The sequence below is a fragment of the Anolis sagrei genome, chromosome 1, assembly GCF_037176765.1.
Source record: "Anolis sagrei isolate rAnoSag1 chromosome 1, rAnoSag1.mat, whole genome shotgun sequence".
NCBI lineage: Eukaryota > Metazoa > Chordata > Lepidosauria > Squamata > Dactyloidae > Anolis > Anolis sagrei.
In genome coordinates this window covers 66,753,885-66,777,882 of record NC_090021.1, presented here as the reverse complement: position 1 = coordinate 66,777,882, position 23,998 = coordinate 66,753,885, and the positions used below count along the sequence as shown (strand labels likewise).

The 23,998-nt window shown below is 39.0% G+C and overlaps 1 protein-coding gene across 2 annotated transcripts in view; it reads left to right on the top strand.

Annotated features, from left to right (window-relative positions):
- Window positions 1-23,998, top strand: part of PACRG (parkin coregulated) — a 269,545-nt gene that overhangs the window by 39,939 nt on the left and 205,608 nt on the right. The window contains exon 2 of one of the 2 annotated variants that reach the window (XM_060753693.2): window positions 3,768-3,902. The exons of the other annotated variant lie outside the window; for it this stretch is intronic. Within the exon in view, the coding sequence (XP_060609676.2) occupies window positions 3,768-3,902 (135 nt within the window). The remainder of the gene's footprint in view (window positions 1-3,767; window positions 3,903-23,998) is intronic. 2 annotated transcript variants of the gene reach the window in all.

The following is a 23,998-nucleotide window of genomic DNA, read 5'->3' as shown; positions in this document are numbered from 1 at the left end:
TTCAGCATATTGGTTTATATGCTTCTTTGAGATATGACATTTAAGCCAACCTGTTAGAGTTAGCTGCATGGCAGAAATAAGGATGAAAAGAGCTGAGGTTTATTCTTTTGCACTTACTTCTCTTCTAACCTGATGTGTGATATTTTCAGTCACTAACTTCTAATTAATCTGATTTGCATTAACTGGTATATTTTCCATGTTTCAGTTGTGGTGATTCACAATCAAATCATGTTTCTCCTTCTTATCTATGACTTTCTGCAAAGTGAACGGCTGAACTATAGAATATAGACAGCTCTAGTTATCTCTCACTAGAAATGTCAGTCACAATCCAGAGTACTAATTTACAGATACTCATGGTTTTGTACAAACATGACTTATTTATTTTACACAGCAAAACTGTGCCACATTACATCTTGATTGTGATACTCTTTTGTGTTTCAACAGCATTTTGGCATGTGACATGGGAGAGCTTTGGTTAAAAAACCAAACCACATTTGTAAACTATATTGCAGTTATCTGAGGTTTCTGCTCCCAGTCAGATCAATAAGTCACAGATAATAGTGAAATCCTATGCACAGCTACTTGGGAGCCTTGCTTTCTACTACGCAGAGGTAGACTTAGGTTGGGTGTCCCATGACACCCAACCCATGGACAATGTTACTTCAATTGGGACATAGAGTGCAATTCTAAACAGCAAATTCTGTGAAGTTTGATGAAGTATATGCATTCGGCAGTAAATACTCAGTTATTGTCAACATTATTAGGTTTAGTCTCCATACTATTATTAATAATAAGGATTTATTAATAAGAAAATCTTAAATACACTTGATTAGATTTATAGTTAGTCAAGCTTTAAATAGACCTATTACAATCAATGTAATTTGTTATTTGAATTAAAGAAGACCAGTAATATTTATTTATTTGTATCAAGGTGGGGGGGAAAAGCGCAAAAGCTGGGTTGCAGTTAAACATAAAAAAAAAACAACAAGATTATGGCAACAAGAATGATTGGCAACTGGGAAATAGAGGGAGAAAATGTGGAGGCACTGACAGACTTTGTTTTTCTAGGTGCAAAGATTACTGCAGACGCAGACTGCCGCCAGGAAATTAGGAGACATTTACTTCCTGGGAGGAGAGCAATGTCCAATCTCGATAAAATTGTGAAGAGTAGAGACATCACACTGGCAACGAAGATCTGCATAGTTAAAGCAATGGTATTCCCCATAGTCACCTACGGATGTGAGAGCTGGACCATAAGGAAGGCTGAGCGAAGGAAGGCAGATGCTTTTGAACTGTGGTGCTGGAGGAAAGTTCTGAGAGTGCCTTGGACTGCAAGAAGATCCAATTAGTCCATACTTCAGGAAATAAAGCCCGGCTGCTCATTGGAGGGAAGGATAGTAGAGGCAAAGATGAAGTACTTTGGCCACATAATGAGAAGACAGGAAAGCTTAGAGAGGACAATTATGCTGGGGAAAATGGAAGGAAAAAGGAAGAGGGGCCAACCAAGGGCAAGATGGATGGATGGGATCCTTGAAGGGACTGGATTGACCTTGAAGGAGCTGGGGGTAGTGATGGCTGACAGGGAGTCTGGCATGGGCTGGTCCATGAGGTCACGAAGAGTCGGAAACAATTGAATAAATGAACAACAACAACAACTTGTATGGATGTATGGATGACAGCTATTGTTCACTTCTGAGCTACAAATAGATTAAACAGACTTTAAAATGTTATTATCCAAGTCATAGTGTTCTAATAAGCCTTATTATCATTTATGTGAGACACATGGACCTGGAAGCAACGTCTGTGTAATTAAGTGGGGCTTACTTCTGTGTCAACTTATTCTACTTTCATTATTTTCTATTAATTCTTAGGAGGGTAGGAACCTAATTACCTATCTGACATCTATTCTCTAAACCTCAACCAGATATATCTGCACATGATAGATCACCTTAAATGGCTGATTCAGATAAATCATGTCAATAGAGGGAAATTGTATGAGTTGAATAGTAAAAATAATAGTAATAATTATCATTCATCTTGCTTCACAAGCATTTCTCTGTTATTGTTCTTCTGTCCCCCGTTTTGTAACTGATAAGTAAGTCATATTTTATAAATCTGTGTATTAGGCAGTTTTATAAGTATGTGCTGCTCTTGGTATCTTCAGTAGAAGAGCAAGAGATAATAAATAAAATGTACATCCTTTGGTTAAGTTTTCTTTTTCTGCAATGTTCAAAGACCAATTTGTTGGCCTTCTCTGAACTTCCTTCTGTTCATTTTAAAGATATATCTATAATGCACTTCAATTAAATTTTGTTTACTAATAAATGGTCCCAGTTGACTAAGGAGATCAAGTAACTCACAGCTTTAAAATCTATTTTATTATAAGTATCTTCTTGTTTTCCATGTCTCTTATTGTCAGAACAATATTTTTTAAAAGAGCTATCTTCTTGAAAATTTCATACTTCTCTATAACAGAGCAAATATAGGTCTTAAATTATCAAATACTTCTAGGAATACATCTGCATTGATTCTAATTATCCACTGATAATGTTGGCGATAAAAAAATTAAACTTTAAATTCTATACTACTTTTTCTGGATAAATGTTATTAAGAGATATTTATTCCTTTGCACAATGGTGGCTTACAGAATGTGTATATTTATAAGTAGCTTTTACTGTCTTTTAGATCTGTCGCAAGTTGTTATTCTTGTTTTGATTTATGTGGCAAGATGAGTGAAACCATATGATGTTGCTAGGTAACCATGATATTTTAGAAATTTTAAATGCAAAATAAGTCTTGAGAATCAAATTTCCGTTATCTTCCTTATTCTTTCCTCTTATTTTACCATTCTTCTCTTGTTTTTCTTCCTTTTTTCTAATGAATAATGGATGATACCATCATAAGATACTATGCACTTAACTGCCACAAGCATCATAAAATCATAACTATTAATTATTTTTCTTAGAGCATATCTGTTGGCTTTTACTCATTTACAAAACTTCCTAGAGATCTCCGCCCATTATCTTCTGTGCCCTGTCAATATAAATGGTCTTCTTTGGCCTCTGTGGCACAGTTTGGAGTGGAAGTACTGTTTGCTGAACAGGGGGAAAGCACATTAATTTCTATAAGTTTTCTTTGAGCCAGGCTTTAGGTCTTGCTGACATCTGTTTGATCTCTTGGTGTTAACTTGGACACAAAAGGTTAGAGAACCTATGAGATTAAAACAAGTGTTGACTTAATATTTTGCAGTGCATTAATCAAGTCTTCTCTGTTTCAACTGCTAAATTTGGTGGGTCTTCTATGGTTGGGACTAAAATTTGAATTTTGTCATTTTAGCCATTGTTCTTCATCAGTGAATACAAACCAATGCCAGAATAATGATCATTTTTTTGTTTTAACAAGATAATTAAGCAATAAAATACATTTTACATTTGGTGGCTAACACTTTTCATTGTAACACTGTATTAAATAAAGTAGTACTTGCCCTTGTTATACATTAAGTAATATAACCACAAATAAAATATTTAAAAATATTTTAAAATAATCTATGCTTCCTATAAATATTTTTTTCTCCATCAAATAAAAGCCAGGTACAAATGCAGTATATTATAGGGAACATGTTTATCAGTGCCATTGTATGAAAAGCATAGTATTCTGGTCTCTATGGCACTTGAATTTAATCACTAATTTATTTTTTAAAAATCTTTACATGAGTAAATTTTGCATGAAGGGTTTTAAAATTATTATTATTATTAATGTTGTCTTAGGTGAAAGGTCCCCCAGCTGCCGGAGCATTTAAAGAAAGACCAACAAAGCCCACAGCCTTTCGCAAGTTTTATGAACGAGGTGACTTCCCAATTGCCCTTGAGCATGATACAAAAGGAAACAAAATAGCCTGGAAGGTAAGTCAGGGCGCAGCTGTGACAGCCAGCTGTGCTTATTGAAGTGACATCCCTCATTGCCAAAACACGTTGGCTTATAAGTAAATAAAGTGGAGTAATTTCTTAGCAAATAGAAGATGGTGGGGGAGCAGTTAGAGAGTGGCCTCCTGAGTCAGCCATCTACCTTGGCTAACAATTAAATTATATACTGCAAAAAGGAAGATGACAGAGTTGCTTTGCCTTAGAGAATTGTCTCCGGCTCAATTCATCTCTATTTTTATGAGGACCTGGCAACCCAGCCTATTTCAGGCAGTCCATCAAATGATGGAAGTGGCTGGATACAGTGAGCAGCAGCCATTTATCTCCCCCCAAATTTCACCTTCCTGCAGGACAGTTCCAAATGGAAGCTTTAATTACCTAAATGGATAGGTCAAGATTGTCTGCTCCCTTGAAATGCAGAGCAGAATACAAACGAAGGCAGATTCTCATTCAACGGCTGCACTCCCAGTCTGCAGCATATGTCAGACAGCGTAATCGCTGTCATACGTGCCCCTGTTAGAGGCTGACCTCCACTGCTGAAACCATTATGGTTCCGACATCTCTGACAAAAGGTTAATTGGCTTCAAAATAAATGTATTGCCTAATGACTTCATTCTAATGCAGCAGTGTTTCTCTCTAAAAGGCTCAGTGATGTTATTTGTAAAACTTGCCAATCTTTTAAGTAACTAGAGCAGGCTTTTAAATTTAATTTGAAAAATGAATGCTGATCTTTAACCTGCTCTTTCTATTTAATTATTTTTTGTTATGAAATGACTTTTCTTTTGTGTATGTGCTAATTATTTGACCATATCTGTAAACAAAGTGTGTGTGTGGGTTTATTCCTAAGAATTAACCATTATGGGTAGGAGACATTGGGGGCCACATGCTTCCTTCTTTGGACATTTTAGTAGATAATGCTGGAAATATTTATAATTAGATCTACCAGAGTTTTATTAAAATGTGAATAGATAAGACTATTGGTGTGCCTATGGAATGCACTACCCAGTGAAATCAGGGTGACCCCTCTCTCCTCTCCTTTAGAAAAAAGCTTAAATCTTTGCTTTGGGACCAAACATTCGAGCAGCTGACTGAGCAGCAACTGCAGTGACTTATAAGAACTTTCAATGAATAGACCTTGGACTAGACCTCTGGATTACGATTTGGATTTGAGGACTTAGGCTCGGTTGTGTTTGAGTACTGAATGGTCAATATTTTAATGTATTTTTATAATCTTGTTTGGTTTACTTAATGTTAATTGTTTGTACTGTGATTGTTTGTTTGTTGGCATCTAATGATTGCCAGTTGTAAGCCGCCCTCAGCCCCCCCCCCCCCCTCGGGGGTTGAGAAGGACGAGATATAAATGTTCAAAAAAAAAAATAAGATAAAGATGATGTTGATATTTTGGTAATCATGAAATTATTAATTATCTTGGCACAGAACAAACATATCAAACATTTACAGTCTACCTACATGTTTGCAGTCAAAACTAACAAATGCTTCTTGTAGGCTTGATCAGTAGTCCAGTTGACATTTCTGTCTGATGTCAATAAGAACAGTAAAAGATTTGCTTTGATGGTGATGAAGCTCTGTATTTTTTTCATCAAAAATGCATGTAATAGATTTCTGCAAGAATATCTGTAAAATTATTTTCATATTATTATTATTAAGGTTTAGATATGGACCTACTGAAATTTTTATAATTATATGAAACTATTGAAACCTGGAGGCAGGATGGCATCTGCATGGTCCAGCAGTATTGGAACCTGCAACTGTACTACCATCCTTATCTTGTCCCCATTGTTTTGGGATTTGTAGTGCCCACTGGGCATGAAAATTGTGCTGGTCATTGCTTGACACCTATAATAATGATAGCCAAAATAATGAAGTAATGTGAAAGTGGGATAAGGAGGAAAACATCCTTCACCCCTTCCTTCTCCAACTGCTTCATTGTTCTGGCTAATGTCACTCCAGGCACTGATCAAACTGCCATGTTTGCACCCAGTGGACACTGCAAAGCCCAGAAGAAATTGAATAAGATATGTGTCATCCCCTAGGCAAAGCAGGATAGTGGTGTAAGCAGCTGCAGTCACTTCCCAAAGCCCAAAATGAGCTCCTTAATTTCTGGAGTATCCTGTGACTTTTTCTATGCTGCTTTAAGTGGTTTTCTCCCATGTTAAGGCGAATGGACACTCTGCATCATGTGGACACCGTCGAATCCATTTGCCCATCAACTGGGTGATTTGGCCCAGGGAAATGGCCCTGTGTAACTGTTTGATGTGTTCAAAATCTTAAAAAGCAAGATTTTCAGTTATTAGAATATTGGACCAGATCTTGAGAACATCCCTATTTTGTCAGAGTGTTCTCTGGGTGAGAAAGGGCCAGTCATTGTCTCTCAGCCTAACCTGCTTCACAAGATTGTTCTGAGAAGAAGGAATGAATGAATTTTATGTCTTGGGCCCCTTGTAGCAAATAAAACTAATAAATAAATATCAATCATTCAGTGTTTAGAAAACAGTGGGATTACACTGCTTTAATCTTGACATTTTGGAGAACATAGTTTGGTACCTCAAAAGGCATTTATGAATATGGTACACCAACACCCACTAGATATCAAGTGCTACAGACATATTTTGGGGCAATCTTAAGAAATGGGGGAGAGATAAAAGTGTTAGAAATAAGTTTTGTATATGTTCATGTTCTGTTTACAAGGTTGTAGCTTTTCCCTATAAAAAACACAGTCACTTTTATGACTCCATACAGCCACTGATACCATTTGACATACCATTTTACTACTGAGACACAGGTTCTAGGCAATATTGGGGATGGTAATATTCATAAAGTAACAATGTTTTCTAATCAAGAACATTATGTCAACCTCTACGCTGGACAAAAGATTGGATGACGTTGACTAAAAGGAAAATATTGACTTTGGAGGGCTTCGACCTTTCACAGGGATGGCACGGATATCTGTGGAGGGGAAAGGCGGAGAAGGAAAGAAAGTTCAGAAATCACCCAACGAGAGCCTCCCTCTTGCAAGTCTGGATCAGATATAAAGATAGATTCTACAACAAGACCCCCCTCTGGTTCGCTCCCAACGAAGCACTCCACTTAAGAGAACTACCAAGAGAGTATTGGTTAACGTACGCCCAATTACTAAAGACAAACTCGCAAGAAACCAAATTGAAAACCCAGGAGGAACTGAAACAAATAGATCAAACCATTTCATGGTTTCAGTACCAGCAAATATTAGAAAACTTTAGGATAGACTCGAAAAGAGGATTCCAAACCAAAGAGACATTCTGGGATAAGATAATGAAATCGGAAAAGAAGTTAATTAAAAAAATTTACCAACAATTGCTAATGTGGGCTACTGAAACAGAACAAGTAAAAGGGGTCATGATACACTGGTCAAGAGATGCAGGAAGATCAATCCATATGTCAGAATGGGAGGATGTTTGGCTTAAAAAAATAAAATATACTTATGCAGTAGAAATGAAAGAGAACTGGTACAAATCCTTTTACAGATGGTACCTTACGCCCGACAAAATATCCAAGTTCAGTAGAGGTAGAATTAGAAATATATGCTGGCGATGTGAGAAACAAAAAGGTAACTATATCCACATGTGGTGGAAATGTAAGAAGATCAAGCCTTTCTGGCGAGAAGTTAAAAAAATAATGGAAGCAATTCTAAACGAAAAGATAGAACTAAAACCGGAGGTAATGCTGTTGGGAATCACTGATTCCATTAAAGATAGAAACTCAGAAAAACTTTTTTTTTACTTTACCACTGCCGCACGAACAGTGGCAGCCAGAATATGGAAATCTAAGGAAACACCAACAGTGGAGCAATGGTTACTGAAAATGTGGGATATTATGAATATGGATATTTTAACTCAAAAAATGTCGCAGAGCATAGCCAAATCTCCGAAAACCAACTGGGAGAGCTTTCTAGAATACATAAAAGGACAATACGAAGAAATATATATCAGTTCTCTACATTAAAGAAGCTCGAAGGTACTACAGCGCGAAGCTGGCGAAGGGGTGATTACCAATTCAAACAAGGGAAAATAAAAAGGGATATTAGTACAGAATAATTCCCAGAGCCTGACCAATAAAACTTGGAAGTCTTTTTAAACTCACTGGGGGGAATATATGTTGGTAACGGTAAATGTTGTGGTGGTTAAATGTTCAAATGTTTGTCTAGTTGTTTGTATGCCTGTCTGTACCGTACATTTGTTTGTACTGTTTGTTTGTACTGTCTTTTGTTCAAATCCACTTTCTCAAGAGTAAATAACGCAAATAAACACATATTTAAAAAAAAAAAGAACATTATGTCAACCTCAGATCTTTTCCAGAAAGAAAAGTCAATGAGGTAGAAATGTGTGCTTGCTTCCGAGAGCCATTGTTGAGTAATGGTTTCAATGTAAGACTAGAACTCTAGGGTTTAAATCCCTACTTAGCCATGGAAACCCACAGGATGATCCTGTACAAGTCATATTCTCTCAGCCTCAGAAGAAGGTAATGGCAAAGCCTCCTCAAACATAATATACCAAGGAAGCCTTGTTATAGGCTTGCTTTAGGGTGGTGATTTGTCAGAAATGGATTCAGGGTACTTGTTTGCATACTATCTTTTCAACATCTCATTACTTTAAGAGCAATGACTTGTTGCCTGGGAAAACATATGGTTTTGCAAAAGTGCATTCTTTTTCATGGTGTTGGGAGATAATAATGGTGCTACCTGTATCATAGAAATGATAGACCTCACATAACTATTTTTATGCATATACGGGCAGTCAACAAGTTACAAACAAGATAGGGGTCTGTAGGTTTGTTTGTAAGTCAGAACAGATTGAACAAAAAGCACACTCTCTGACAATTGATCAAAAAAGGTGCACATTATAGTTTCTGTGTGATTAGAATCCTTAAAAAAAAACCCACCAAAGCTTCCAAGCAATGGAAAGAAAAACCATAAAAATAGATAACCCTTCTTTTAAGGAGCCTCTCCTGCTCCAACTTCCTTGGAGTGTGCTTACATTGTGGAATGAATGTACTATGACACCACTTTAACTGCCTTGGTTCATTGCAATGGGATTCTGGGAGCTGTAGTTTTACAAGTTATTTAGACTTTTCTGCCAAAAAGGCTGCTGCCTCACCAAACTACAAATACCAGAATTGCATAGCACTGAGCCTCGGCAATTAAAAGTGGTGTCAGACGTGAAGGAAATGAGAGGTGGAGGGAAGACAAAGGGGATATCGATAGGAATAAAAAGAAAAAGGGGTGGAGAGATCAATAGGAAGAAAGGGGAAAAGGAGGTTGGAGAGATCAATTGGAGGAAAAGGAAGAAGGCATTTGGAGAGATCTGTAGGAAGAAAAGGGGGTTGGAGATATTCTCAGGAAGAAAGAGGAGAAAGAGATTTGGAGAGATCGATAGGAAGAACAGGGAAAAGGGGTTTGGAGGGATCAATGGGAAGAAAAGGGAAATAGAGTTTGGAGAGATTGGTGGGAAGAAAAGAGATTTCGAGAGATCCATAGGAAGAGAGGAGAAACAGGGTTTGGAGAGATCAATAGGAAGAAAAGGGGAAAGGTGTTTGGAAAGTATCAACAGGAAGAAAAAGGAAGGGTGGGTGGAGAGATACAGACACGCTTTGGCTTAATGCTAAGATTTCATGCTATAGTGGGAGGGGAAGGGCCAGTTCGTAACTATGAGTTGTTTGTAAGTCAGATGTTCATAAGTCGGGGACTGGCTGTATATGTGTATGTATGTATATATATATATGTTCTTCTTGGCTTCTATTGGCTGCCCAAGGCCATCATATCCTCTTCACTTGGTAATTTCTCTGATATTTGGTGCAGAAGTATAACATAAAACAATGTCAAATGGTGATGTATATGACAAAAAATTGCTTCAATATATATATTTTGCTCACATATACATTTGTTATGCATTTTCAGTATTTGTTTAAAAGTAATATAAAATCATCATTCTATGTTGTCTTGTTATAGTAATGATAAAAATAATTGTGAAATGATAACTGTCAGTATCCCCATACAACTGATTCTAAAAGTAGTTCCTTTGTCTGAAAAACAATATGTGAGCATTCTTATGTATAAGTAGGATGTATTTATTAAATGTATACCCTGACTTTTTGAAATGGCTAACTAGAGTAATATTCAAATAAACAATACTTTTTTTAAAAAAAAGCAAGTAAAACATTAAAAACAAAACAAAATGCAATGTAAGACATCAGTAAATAGCACTTGGAGACTGAACTGGAAAAGCAGGGATTAAATCAAGCCAAGATGAGGAAAGATGCTCAAGTTTTTCTCAGGTGTGTTTTCTACTATAATCTGTCATGTAGAAATGTTTGTAAAGGGATAAACATGAATGCAACACGTGCTAACTAGAACAATAGCTAGGCTATGCAGTCTTTTCACTCAGGGTGGTGAGAGACTGATAGCTTTGATTCTGAGAAAAGGCAAATGCTCCTCTATGTTAACACCTCATTCTGTGCTGATTCAGCAGACCATTTACAGTCAAGGAAAGGAGGGAATCCCGGCATCATTCCAAGCTCTTATTGATGTGCAAGAATATATTATCCAACTGGCCAGTTATGGTTTAAACAGAGCATTTATTTTAGTGCCAAAGTCCATATTCTTCCATTTAGTTCAATCTAAAGTGCTTCTCATCATTTTTTTAAATGGTAAGTACTTTAGTGAGTGATCAATTAAATCGCTATTTATGGAATCCTAGATTCTTACTTCCCAATATTACTTTACAGTTTATTTATGAATTTTGCTTCCAAAGGAAAAGAATTTTAAAACTACTCAAACAAAAATCCAGCATTTTATGTCATGAATAAACCATTGACACTTTCTAATTAAATGTCTATGTTCCTAGCACATTTTACCTAACTTTTAGCTTGCTTTAAAAAATCATTGTCCCTGTAAATCTTATCTAAGCATCCTAATCTTAGTGCTAAAACATACACGCAAATTCATTTTCTAGAAAGCGGTAGCGATTTTGTGATTTATTTAGGTCAGTTCTTTTATTCATTTTCCAAACAAAATGAAACTCCACATGTGTACGTATTCTTGCTCAGGTTCATCCTATAACTAGGATTGGTTGGCCCTGAAATTTCTGAGCTCAACTCTGAGACCAAGGGATAGATAAATAAATAATAAATATACTTTATTTGTAACCCACCCTATCTCCTCAAGGGGACTCGGGGCAGTTTCCAGAACAAAAGTGGCAAATGTTCAATGCCGTAATGAAAAAACAAAACAGATCAAAACAAAAAATAAATAGTATCAATATAAACTTATAAACTTAAATGACTAACCAAAGAATCATTAAAATATATAAGCCTCATCTACATCTACATCAGGAAAAATTCAGATAATTAAAGTGCATTAAAGGTATGAAATGATGATGAGTGATGTTATATAAAATAATGTAATAATGATCAACAGCAGACAGACAGCACCAGAGTGGATTTCCAGTAACGAGGTTATATATTAAGATGTTCTAATCCTCCTCCTCTCCATAAATTAAGCTGCAGATATGGGTTTTTAAACATTTTTTAAAGGAGAGGAGAGAGGGGGCTGTTTTTATTTCTTTAGGGAGGGAGTTCCAGAGGCAGGGGGCAAACTATCATCCTCACCAACCGTGCTTGAGACAGGGATTGGACCGAGAGAAGGGCCTCCTCCACTGACAGTGTGCCAATGAGGAGATGTAGTTAGTTAAATAGCCTGAGCCTGAACTGTTTAGGGCTTTATAGATAATAACTAGCACTTTGTATTTATCCCGGAAGGGGACTGGCAGCCAGTGTAACTGCCACAACAAAGAAGTAGTTCTCTCCCTAGACGATGATCCAGTTAGTAACCTGGTTGTCGATGTCTGAACTAGTTGAAGCTTCCGAACTATCTTCAAAGTGAGCCCCCTGCAGAGAGTGTAGCAGTAGTCCAGACAGGATGTGACTGAGGTGTAGACTACCATGGCCAAATCTGGCATTTCAAGGTATGAGCACAGGTGTTGCACAAGTTTTAACTGTGCGAAGGCACTCCTGGCCACCACCAACACCTGAGGTTCCAGGGTCAGCGATGAATCCAGGATCATCCACAAGCTGCAAACCTGTGTCTTCAGGGGAAGTGTAGCCCCATCCAGCACCGGCTGTACCCCTTTACCCTGATCTTCCTTCTGACTGACCAGGAGTACCTCTGTCAAGTCTGGATTTAATTTCAACTTGTTAGCCCTCATCTAGTCCATTTTCACCTTAAAAACAGAGAAGCATCTTGAGCTCTGAGGATTATCTGGGAAGGAATCCTACTGGAGCATTGCAACACACCCTAACACTTGGGAGTTACCCTGGACCATGCTCTGACTTAGAAGAAGCACTGCTTGACTATCAAACAAAAAGTGAGTGCTAGAAATAATATCATATGAAAACTGACTGGCACAACCTTGGAATCACAACCAGACACAGTGAAGACATCTGTGCAGCATACTAACCACAAGAACAGATGTTGGGGAGGGGGAAATGTTGAAGACTATTTTCTGACAATAATTTTATTGTTTTATTTCATCATCCCTCCCATGTTCCTTTGCAGTTTTGTTTGTAGGATACTCTCAGAGAGGAGGTGGTTTTCTAAATCCCACAGAGAAGTTGGATTTAGATCCAGCATCTCGTGAGATCACAATAAAATTGTGAATTATTGAATAGTGCCATTGTGGCCTGAGCTAGGTAGAGATAAAGCATAAGAGTTTGTAAAACAGGCTCCTAAACAGTACAATATATTGTATGAAGAGTTTAAGCAGATCTAAAAAGAACACACACACACACACAAGTACTCTGCATAATCAGTGGTAGCATTTGCTTAGAGACTGATCCACAGAGGTCATTATTATTTTTATATTAAAGCACTGCATAAATTAGTATAAAACTGATAAAAACAGAAGGAGTGCAGGCGGCTAAATATCTTTTGACCAAAAACAGGCAACAGCAATGGCATTGTCTATAGCCTCCAACAATTCTTCCTCTGTACATGAGGCAGGGCATAGTGGACAAGCATACAATACGGAGTTGTCTGTTTTGCTCCACAGTCACACAAGGTGTGGGATTCTTTTAGGTAGTGCCATTTTTCCAGGTTGTCTTTTGCTCTGCCCACTCTACTTCTGAGGCTGTTCAGGGACTTCCAAGTTGCCCATTCTTGGTTTGCCCCTGGAGGAAGACTCTCATGGGAGGCCATCCAGTTGGAATTGGACAGAGGTACAAAACTATAACACAACAAGAATAAGATGCTTAAAAGAAATTTTGCTGCTACTTTTTTAAATCTAGAAATACAATGCAAGAGTTCCACTGATTATTTGTTGTTTGTTTAGAACTGACATCTTGTATGAACAAACAAACAAACACATACACGTGTGTGTGTGTATTTGTGCACTAAAACAGCCATTAGGATAAAATATATTATGTAAATATTGGTTGGTCCTAGTAAAGGGCTTTTCCTCTCTTTCTGCCTTTTTTTACGCATTAAAATTATTTTTATAATGTAGAGCAGTGAGATTTCTGATTGTTGCAGTTTGCCATGCATAGATTAATCATAAACACATTTTTAATTAAGAAACTGTGGTCCAAATTAAATGGAACACTAAACAAATCACTGGGGAGTCCTGTTATTTATTTATTTACTAGCTTGGGGACCCGGCGTTGCCCGGGTTATTAGAGAAAGTGGGTAATGGTGGTTCTGTATGCCAAGTTTGGTCTTTATTGGTCTTTGGATAACGGCTGCATTATTTTCAGGAAGTGAGTGAAGGTACTTGAAGTCCCATCATCCATGGCCCATCCTCCTACAAACAGCAGCAGGATATAGAGTGGGTCATGGGGGCTCTGTGTGCCAAGTTTGGTCTTTATCAGTCATTAGATGAGGGTGGCAGTGGTGTCAGTAAGTGTACTGCAAGTCCCATCATCCAAAGTCTATCCCCTTTCAAATTGCAGCAGGATGTAGAGTGGATCATGGGGGCTCTGTGTGCCAAGTGTGGTCTTGATTGGTCATTAGAAGAGGGTTGCAGCAATCTTTGGAAGGGAGTGGAGGTACTTGAAGTCCCATCATCCATGGTCTGTCCTCCTCCAAACTGCAGCAGGATGTAGAGTGGGTCATTGGAGCTCCATGTGCCAAGTTTAGTCTTGATTAGTCATTGGCGAGGGTCTCAGTGGTCTCAGGAAGTGAGCAAAGGTACTGCAAGTCCCATCATCCATCTCCAAAGTTTTCCAAATAACACCAGGACGTAAAGTGGGTCATGAGAGGTCTATGTGCCAAGTTTGGTGTTGATCCGTCATTGGATGAGGTTTTCAGAGGTCTCAGAATGTGAGTGAAGGTACTGGAAGTTCCATCATCCATGGTCCACCCTTCTCCAAAACTGCAGCAGGATGTAGAGTGGGTCATGGGGGCTCTGTGTGCCAACTTTGGTCTTGATTGGTCATTAGATGAGTTTTGCAGCAGTCTTGGGGAGTGGAGGTACTTGAAGTCCCATCATCCATGGTCTGTCGTCCTCCAAACTGCTCCAGGATGTAGAGTGGGTCATTGAAGCTCCATGTGCCAAGTTTAGTCTTGATGAGTCATTGGCGAGGGTCTCAGTGGTCTCAGGAAGTGAGTGAAATGACTGCAAGTCCCATCATCCATTGTCAAATTCTTCCAAACCGCACCAAGATGTAGAGTGAGTTATGCGGGCTCTCTGTGTAAATTGTGGTCCTGATCCATCATTGTTGGCAGTTATGGTCTTAGGAAGGGAGTGCAGGTATTGCAAGTCCCATCGTCCATGGTGCATCCTCCTTCAAACTGTACCTGGATGTAGAGTGCGTCATGGAGACTCAGTGTGCCAAGTTTGGCATTTATTGGTAATTGGATGAGGGTTGCAGTAGTCTGAAGAATTGAGCAATTGTACTGCAAGTCCCATAATCCACGGTCCATCCCCGGCCAAACCACACCAGGACGTAAAGTGGGTCATGAGAGGTCTATGTGCGAAGTTTGGTCCTGATCAGTCATTGGATAAGGTTAACAGCGGTCTCAGAATGTGAGTGGTGGTACTGCAAGTCCCATCATCCATGGTTCATACTCCTCCAAACTGCAGTAGGATGTAGAGTGGGTGATGGGGGCTCTGTGTGCCTATTTCGGTCTGTATTGGGAGTGTTCTGACCCAGCCCCCTCTGGCCTTTCCTTTCCTCTCTTTCTCATCTCAGAATGTTGGATTTGAGGCTGGCCAATCAGAGACCATATGCAAATTTCCTTCTGTCATGCCCCGTTTCTGCCATGAGCCCTCTTCTCCACCAGGGGCTCCTATTGAAGCTGCCCAATCAGAGACCATATGCAAATAGCACCACAGCGGCAGCCAATCAGAACGCTGGCACATACCCCTTCCGCCCTCCGCACCTCTGTCCTTCCCATACAAACACTCTTCTTTATTATATATATAGATTTTAAAAACCGGCAGGTATTGGGAGGCCAGGTTTTTATTGGGATCTCTCTGGGTGAGAAGGGTTTTCATAGGCTACCGTGCTCTTGTCAAAAATCCTATCCATCTTGCCACAGTACAATTTCTCTCAAGAGAAAAGCTCCAATTGTGTCCGCAGAGTGATGTGTTTTTTTCCTTGTGGCTAATAACAGAGTGGGATCATGTGTATTGTCTAAAACAGACATGGATCTTGCAAGCATTGACTACCGATGTAGGAATGAACCAGGACTTTGTCCATAGTTTTTTTGCTTCTGTTTATAAATTTGCATTCCATTCTGTAGTTACTACTTCACTCATTCCAGATAAAATGATTTTTTCTGTTTTATTGTGCTCTATTATTTAAATAAGAAAACAAAAAAATAAAAAGCTATAGAAATATAAAGGATTAATTTAGCCTAAGATCATCCAGGGAGACCCTGCTCTCAATCCCGCCTTCCTTGCAAATGTGTCTGACGGAAATGAGAGACGGGGCCTTCTCGGTGTTGCCCCCCCCCCCCCCCCCCCGTCTGTGGAATACACTCCCCAGGGAAATTATGTCGGTTCAATCTCCCCTTTCCTTTAAGAAAAAGCTGAAATCATGGCTTAACAGCAATCACAATGCTTCATGTGAACTGATAATGGACAGGCTTTGGACTGGGTCTCTGGATGCTGAATCGGATTTGGATGTGGCTAGATTGTTGGTAATAATGTTTTAAATGGATATTTTTAACTTAATGTTTTAACTAATGTTTCATGTTGTTATACTGTGTTGCTTGTATGTGTGGGCATCACATTGTTGCCAGTGGTCAGTCGCCCTGAGTGCCCCCCCCCCGGGGGTTGAGAAGGTCAGGGTACAAGTATTTGAAATAATAATAATAATAATAATAATAATAATAATAATAATAATTTCAAACTCTAGGCAGTTATTAAGACGGGAAGAGATAGTAACTGCATACATCATGGTCAGTATCATTTGAGGAATGAAAGATGGAGTAATATAACCAAATGGATATAACTTTTAAAATTCTATATTAACCACAGGATTCAAAGTAATTATTTGGCTACCTATGTTTGACACTAATGACTTGAGCAAATATTTTGGGGAGAAAAGCTCACCATCTTAATAACTGCCTAGATTGAGCATCCCTTATCTAGAAATCCAAAACACTCCAAAATCTGGAACTGTCCACATGGGTGACTGAGATAGTGACAACTTTGCTTTCTGGTGGCTTTATGTACACAAGCTTTGTTTTGTGCACCAATTTTTTTAAAAAAATATATGATTGTAATTACTTTCAGGCATATAAGATGCATATGAAACATAAATGAAATTCTTGTTCACACTTGCATCACATCTCCAAAATAGCTTATTGTGTGCATATATGCAGATATTCCAAAATATTTTAAAAATTCAAAATACTTCTGGTTCCAAGCATTTTGCATTTGGGATGCTAAGCTTGCATTCACTTGTATCAGATTTGATTTTGGTATTTGAGGTTCATAAATGTTTCTGTATTAATGATTCCATCTGATTGTAACACAATTACACTTCTTACCATTGTTTTCATAATTGCAGTGTAAAGCATTTGAAGAAATGTCTTTCTTACCACTTTGAGTAAAGAATCCTGCTTGGTAAAATAGTGACATGTGCATTGATTTAACATCTGTATAATTTGTTGTTCCTAAAGAATAAAGGATGTTGCCTTGGAAATGCCCTAGATTTCTTTTTCTTTTATAACAGACCCACACTACTATTTTTTTTAAAAAACCCTCTAAAGAGAAATGATAGATTATTTGATTTTTGTAGCAAAGAACATTAATGTCTCAATTATTAATTTGTCTGTTTTGTTACTTGACAAACTAAACAAAGGAGCATTTTAGAAGCAAACATTATATTTTATGTCTTCTATGTACATTTAAAAGCCATACTTTTGTTTGATGCACATTGTAATTTTTTTGGAAACTGTATAGACTGAAAACCTACTCAACTATCAGAAATAACTTTGATTTAAATTTGTTAAATGACCTCTGAAAATTAGATGAAAGATTTTTTTCTGCTGAATGGGCTTGTGCTCTCTGCTTGTATAATTTATGTGAGAAATTAGTGCGAATGGTTCACTTTTATGGAGCTGTGCTGCTTGTAGCAAGCCTGCAGAAACAATTTACCCCCAAGCTTCCATCTGTTCTTCAAACCAGGGCATATGCCATCTCATCGAGCTTGAAAGTCAACTGATTTATAACTCCGGAAAAGTGCATAGATTGAAAAGAAAGGTCGGCTACTGCTCTGTGACAATGATTTGTTAGGCACTTGAATAAAGACAATTCACATTACTATAGACCCAAGGGGAACACGCAGTGTTGTAAGCTTCAGAATGTAGTACATTGGCAGCCAGGAGGAAAACAAATGGCCCCTCCTCTTTTAGTTAAAACAACGACTTTTGTCTCCAAAAAGGGAGGTTGCCTGGCAGGTAAACGGAAACATTGGGGAGACATCTTGTTATCACAGTGTGCTTCAGATCTGATAGCCCATTTCTTCACAGCTAAAAGGTTGCCATCTACAAGTGTTTGCTCCTGTTGCACTCTAATCTTGAAACTGCAGACAGAAGCATCAGTCTTAAAAGAGCTGGATGCTACTTGTCAGGAAGTGATTTTTTTGTTCTGTGCCACCCACAGTGCTTTGATAAATTTTTCGATTCTGCCTTGGAGGTGAATCCAAAGTCTTGTCCCAATTAGAAGCATAATGAATGGCTCAATCTCTGTCTTATCAGCAATCCTTCCCCCTCTTTGTTTTATTCAAGGACTATAAAGCGAGAAAGTGGTTTGGCAGGTAACAAACCAAATCAAATCGACAATGTGACCATCAGAAAAATCAATGCCTGTTTTGATGTTTTCATTTGGGTTGGTGAAATGCTATGTCTCTTCTGATGTGACACTTTGAGTGGAAGAATGAGTTTTCAGATCCTTTTAATCTTAATCTTTTAATCTTAGCCAGGCCTCAATTGATACCTTCCTCTCAAAGCATAGGAGCTAGTGCTTATAGAAATGTTTTAACTAGAAATGACAGTCCTATGCTGTATCTATATTATTGTATTTGAAATGTACATTAAAGCATATTTACAGTCATCTGGTGTTGTATAGTAGATTAGTGTTCGACCCTAAACCTTTGGGTAGTAGCTATTTCCATATACCCTTCTTAGTGTAATTTAGCCCCCACCTACATTGGGGCCATGTTGCATTCAGTGAACCAGAGGGTCTATGTTCTGGAAGATTGTTTCAGGCTTTGTTGCCATCTGTCCGACAAGCACTGTAGGGAATGGATTTGATGGCAAAGAACATGCAGTCCGTTTTAGGACACATAGTATCTATCATGGTGGTCACACCAATGACAAGGTTGAGGATGTGGCTGCTGCAGGCCTAGTTTCTGTGGTCATTCTGCCCTTCCCAGGACGACACACGAACCATAGTCACCATTCCTCCCGGGGTAAGGCAGTCGCTTTACTGAGCAGGTGAATATATGCGCCATATCAACTTTTTGGAAATGATAGCAATTTGGGAAACCCTCAAAGCTTTCCAGCAACTAGTTCAAGGAGATACTGTGTAGATACACATAGGCAACACTACATTTTACATCAACAAACAGGGAGGCACTCAGTCACGAGCCTTTTTGTCTCTGCCCTCCAAATGTGGCAGTGGTCCATGGCCAGGAAAATCCATCTGTTAGCAGTATATGTGCCGGGGAAAGAGAACCCCTTGGCTAACCACCTAAGCAGGACCTCCTACCATTCACTTGATGGAGAAAACCAGACCTGTTTGTGGTGGCAAACAATGCGAAATGTCCACTTTATTGTGAATGACAGTGGTGGAACAAACACTGGGGATGCCTCAGGATGCCTTCCTTTTCACATGGTGTCAGGGGTTCTTCTATGTATTCCCGCCAATCCCCCTTCTCACAAAGGTTGTCTCAAATATCCAAAGGGAGGAAGCTGATTTTATAACAATCACCCCATGGTGGCCTCAGCAACCTTTGTTTGCCCCCTATTGGAGGCCTATGTAGGGGTTCTGCCTGTATTTGTTTCTTTGCCTCAGGCTCCTGAGGAAAATGATCAAGGTTCTGCAGAGGATTTAGTGTCTGAGTCTGCAGAGGTTTCAATGCCTGAGTTAAATGATCAAGTTTCTGCTTACTCTCAGGGGTTTGGAAATGGGGATGTTGGTCCAGAGAGTGCTGTTAGCCAGATTGAAACTAAGGATTCTGGGAGAGTTAGCCAGCAGGCCAAATATGCTTTTGTGCAGGCAGACAAGAAGGGTGAGGGAACTTTTGAGCAGTCAAGGTTGGAATGTGAAAGGAATGCAGTAATTGGCAAACCGAGGGAGACACTCTTTGACAGAAGGAGTCAGATATATCAACATCACCATCTGGAAATAGGGAGGAGGCGATCCAAAAGATTGAGAGAGAAGAGGGGTCAGGGAGAGGTTTCCTAAGGGAAATGGAATGCTTTTGCCATGGCTTTGTGAATAAATATAGGACATGTGAAACTGTAATCTTTAGTGAGACCAACGTTTGGATTTGAAGTGCAACCATGTCTTATGCTCCATGCCTTGTATTCATGCCTTCCTGTTTCTGATGAGACTCCTGTATGCTTCCTGCCTTGGATCCATGCCTTTGGATGTAATTGTTCATGTTTGATCCTGTATCTTTGTGGGACTTTGACTTCTTGGACTATTTTGGACTTACAGTCTCTAGTTCCTGTGGATTTGTGTACTGGACTTTGAGACATTCCTGCTTCCTGATTTTCATGCTGACTGGATTACTTACTTCGTTCAAATGACTGTTTTGTTGACATTTTACTATTACCTTTTTAGAAGTCTTTTATCATTTTGGCTAAAGCTATATTAATCTTCAATAAAGTGCTTTGCTTATAAGAACTCTAGTGTGGTTTTGGGTTCAAAGGTGCATCTTCAGCTCTGGTGTGTAACAGCCTAGGACGGAGAGTATGTCCACCTGGACAGCAGCAGAGTGGACCAACTTCCTGACAGTGAAGGGTGGACAGGTCCTGCACCCGGACCTGCTCTACTCTTGTCTAACTGATTGGAGGATTCAAACACCTCTCTCTTAGTGACAGTAAAGGTGATTTTGGAAGCAGCACAAAGATCATCTACCAAGCTCTCATCTCAATATAAAAGGAAGCACTTTATCACTTTCTTGAAGCAACGAGGGGCTGACCCATTCACTGTTCCTACAGCACTTCTTTTGGATTTTCTTGTTTCACTTTTGGATGCCAACCTTTCTCTGTCACCACTCAAACATTATCTTGCAGCTATTCCTTTTACAGGAAGAAAGCCAGACTTCCCTCTTGCTTCACTGATCCTTTGGTGAAGCTTTTTCTCCCAGGGTACAGAAATCTTAGATGTCGACTGAGCTGCCAGTTGCATCCTGGAATTTAGTTCTTTCAGGGTTGAATAGGTCTTTCTTTGAGCCTCTTGCAACCATTGTTATGTATCCTGGAAAATTGTCTTCCTAGTAGCAATCACATCAGCAAGCAGGGCTAGTGAGTTATGTGCTCTGCGAGTAGATGATTATTATTACCTGTTTCCACAAGGAAATATCATCTTGCACATGGACATTGCTTTTCTTCCTAAGGTGGCATCTTCTTTTCATATGTTGTAGGACATAGCTTTGCTGGACTTCTTTCAAAAACCAACAACACAGCTAGAACAGTCATTACACCTTGATGTGCACAGAGTTCTGGCATTTTACATCCAGAAGACAGCTGGCATAAGAAAGTCACCCATGCTATTTTTGAGATACCAAGAAGATACTAGGGGCCTTTCTGTCCTCATTTCATAGGGACCTGAAAACCTGGATGTTCCAGTAGGTTTTTGAGAATGATTAGTCCCTAGGACCTTTCCCTAGACTGTTACATAGTACTCTGTTCAGCACTTTAAGTGAGGAGAGGGCCTCCTTGGCCGATCACAGAGCCCGCACCAGTTCATGGGGGAGATGCGATCACAAAGAGAGGCAGAGCCTGAACTATTTAGGCCTTTGTAGGTCATAACCTGCACCCTGAACTGGGACTGGTAACTGATCAGCAGTAGAGGAAAGAAGACATAGAGATAGGGAAGACTTGTAATAGCAACAAGCAGTTGGCCAAAGGGAAGAGCTAAGTTGAGTTTGAGGGAGCTGAGAGGACAAAGGAAGTTATAGTTGAAAATAGAACGCAAGATTCTAGAGGCAAAGTTTCTACCTTTTTTTTACTTCAAGGCAGTATTATATCTGTTGAATTGTTATATCCATGTGTTTGTCTGCATTGAAGGAATTATAACAAGACTTTCATTGGCAGACATCATACCAATTTTTTCTTGGTATTTAATCTTCCTGAGTATTCTCTAGAACAGGTATGGGCAAAGTAAGGCTCACGGGCAGGATGCAGCCCCTTGGGCGCTTACCTCTATCCCTCCTCTTTTACTCTGTTCACTCAAAATAAGGATTGGGGAGGCAGACACGCAGCTTCTGGGAGACCTTTGGAAGACTCTCAGCAGCTGCGTATCTTCCCCCTCCTCTAGGCATAAGGATGCAGAGAGGTGCCTTGTCCTTATGTCAAAAGGATGGCCGAGGGAGACATGCGGCTGCTGAGATCATGCCAGAAGTTCACATGACTGTGCTTGACTTTCCCAAGAGCCACACACAGCCAAGTGCCAAGCTGTCCCCCTCCCTTCTGTGCCAGCCTCCCTCCTAACCTCCCCCTCCCTGCCAACTGCCCTCTGCCTTCCTCCTGTGCCAACCCTTAGCACACTCAGTTCTGCCCTGCCCGACATGCAGCCCCTTTTCCAAAAAGTTCACTCATGCCTGCTCTAGAATCTAGAAATGAAAAGAAACCCAAAACAAGTGTTTGTGTCCAGGGTTCCAGCCAGCTAATCCCATTTTCTTAGATACTTCATTTCCCACTCCTCAAGTTTTCCAGCACCATCAATAGACACTATTCTGTCACAACAAAGGATGCTCAGTCCTTATGGTGTAAGTGTGTACGTCCCAGCAGATTGTTGAGGTATTGTTGCAAGCCTTGGGCCTCCCAAGTTTACTGTGAATTCCCAATTTGTGTGTGCGAATGATGCCGTTTTGAGTATATAAAGTAATGTACTCGGAGGATGAGTTCACTATTGTATCAAACTGCAATATTGTGGAGGGAAAATTGTGGTGTTTAAGATAATCTCATTCAAAGGCCAACATTTGCTTGCCAAAAACTGTATGTCCATCTGTTAATATTTCAGCATGCTTAAATAGCAAAGTGTCTGGATTCTTATAGCTTTTCCCTTTTGATTTCCTTCATACATGAAAATGTGCTTGCAACAATTTAAGGAATAATCACTAAAACCACTTTAGAGTAATGAAATAAATTATGTGCTAGAGGACATATTAGATACTTGAAAATTGTATCACAGTAATAACCCAAGGCTAATAAATTAACAAGTTATATTTTAATTAAACACATATTCAAATTAAATGCTGCAGTTAAAGAGTCATGAGTCAACCCTGTTTCTCTGAGTGGTTTTTGTTGATATTATTCATTGGCAGGAAATTATAATTTAAGACGTTTTTTATATTATAGTATTTCAAAATGCACTGTTGCATTTTGCAAAAGCAATAATGAACCCTGATTCTTAACAGATGTTTCTTTTCACAACTGTTTCAAAATATCTATTAAATCAGTGATCTCACTATCAACTTTTATTTATTTATTTACTTCATTTGTATACCGCCATTCTCAGCCCTAAGGCGACTCATAGCGGTTTATGATATTATGATAGCAGAAAACAACTTTCTGCATAGAAGTCGGGGGAGATGGAGGTACTGCCACCATCAGGCAGTCGTGACTGCTGTTACATGGTTTTTCTGTGCAATGTAACTTAAGTCTCTATATGTTTTCCCAGTGTTTGTCACTGTGTTCCTTCCCAGGCTTCCACCAAGAACTGACCTGTATGGTAAATGCTTATCTGAGCAGGTTCTAGTATGGCTCAGCTAATTTAATTTAACACTTTTACCTTCATTTTGCTTTCTTTACAGTAGTCTCATTAATGTATTCATGTTACTTCCATGTTGGTTATAGAGATTTTGTGTCTGACAGGCAGAAAACATTTTTTTAAAAAGCCATCAGCTGACATGCAAATAGACAAATATCTGACAAACATCTGTCAAGCCAACATTTGAATGTGCTTTCAGCAAATGTAAGTAATGAATTCATTAGTAATTTATTCACCATTATTCATCTAAAATTACCCAGGGTAACATAGACAAGTTAGTTCTATAGCCATGTTCCCACAGCTGGTAGATCTTTAGGCACAGTAAATCCAGTTATGCTGGTCTTATAGCAGGACTCTCTTGTGGTTTATAGGAGTTTGTGCTTTCTATGTTTTAACATTCAATTCAACAACTACAAATTTGTGATATGTTTTTAAATGGTAACATTTTGGGGAATAGTTGAGTTATGTGGAGGTTTAGCTATGAGGATATTGCTCTGGTTGCAGTGCTGAGATTTTCCTTTGACATGTGAGATGTCTCATTGAATGACCATCCCCAAAATACATTAACTCAAA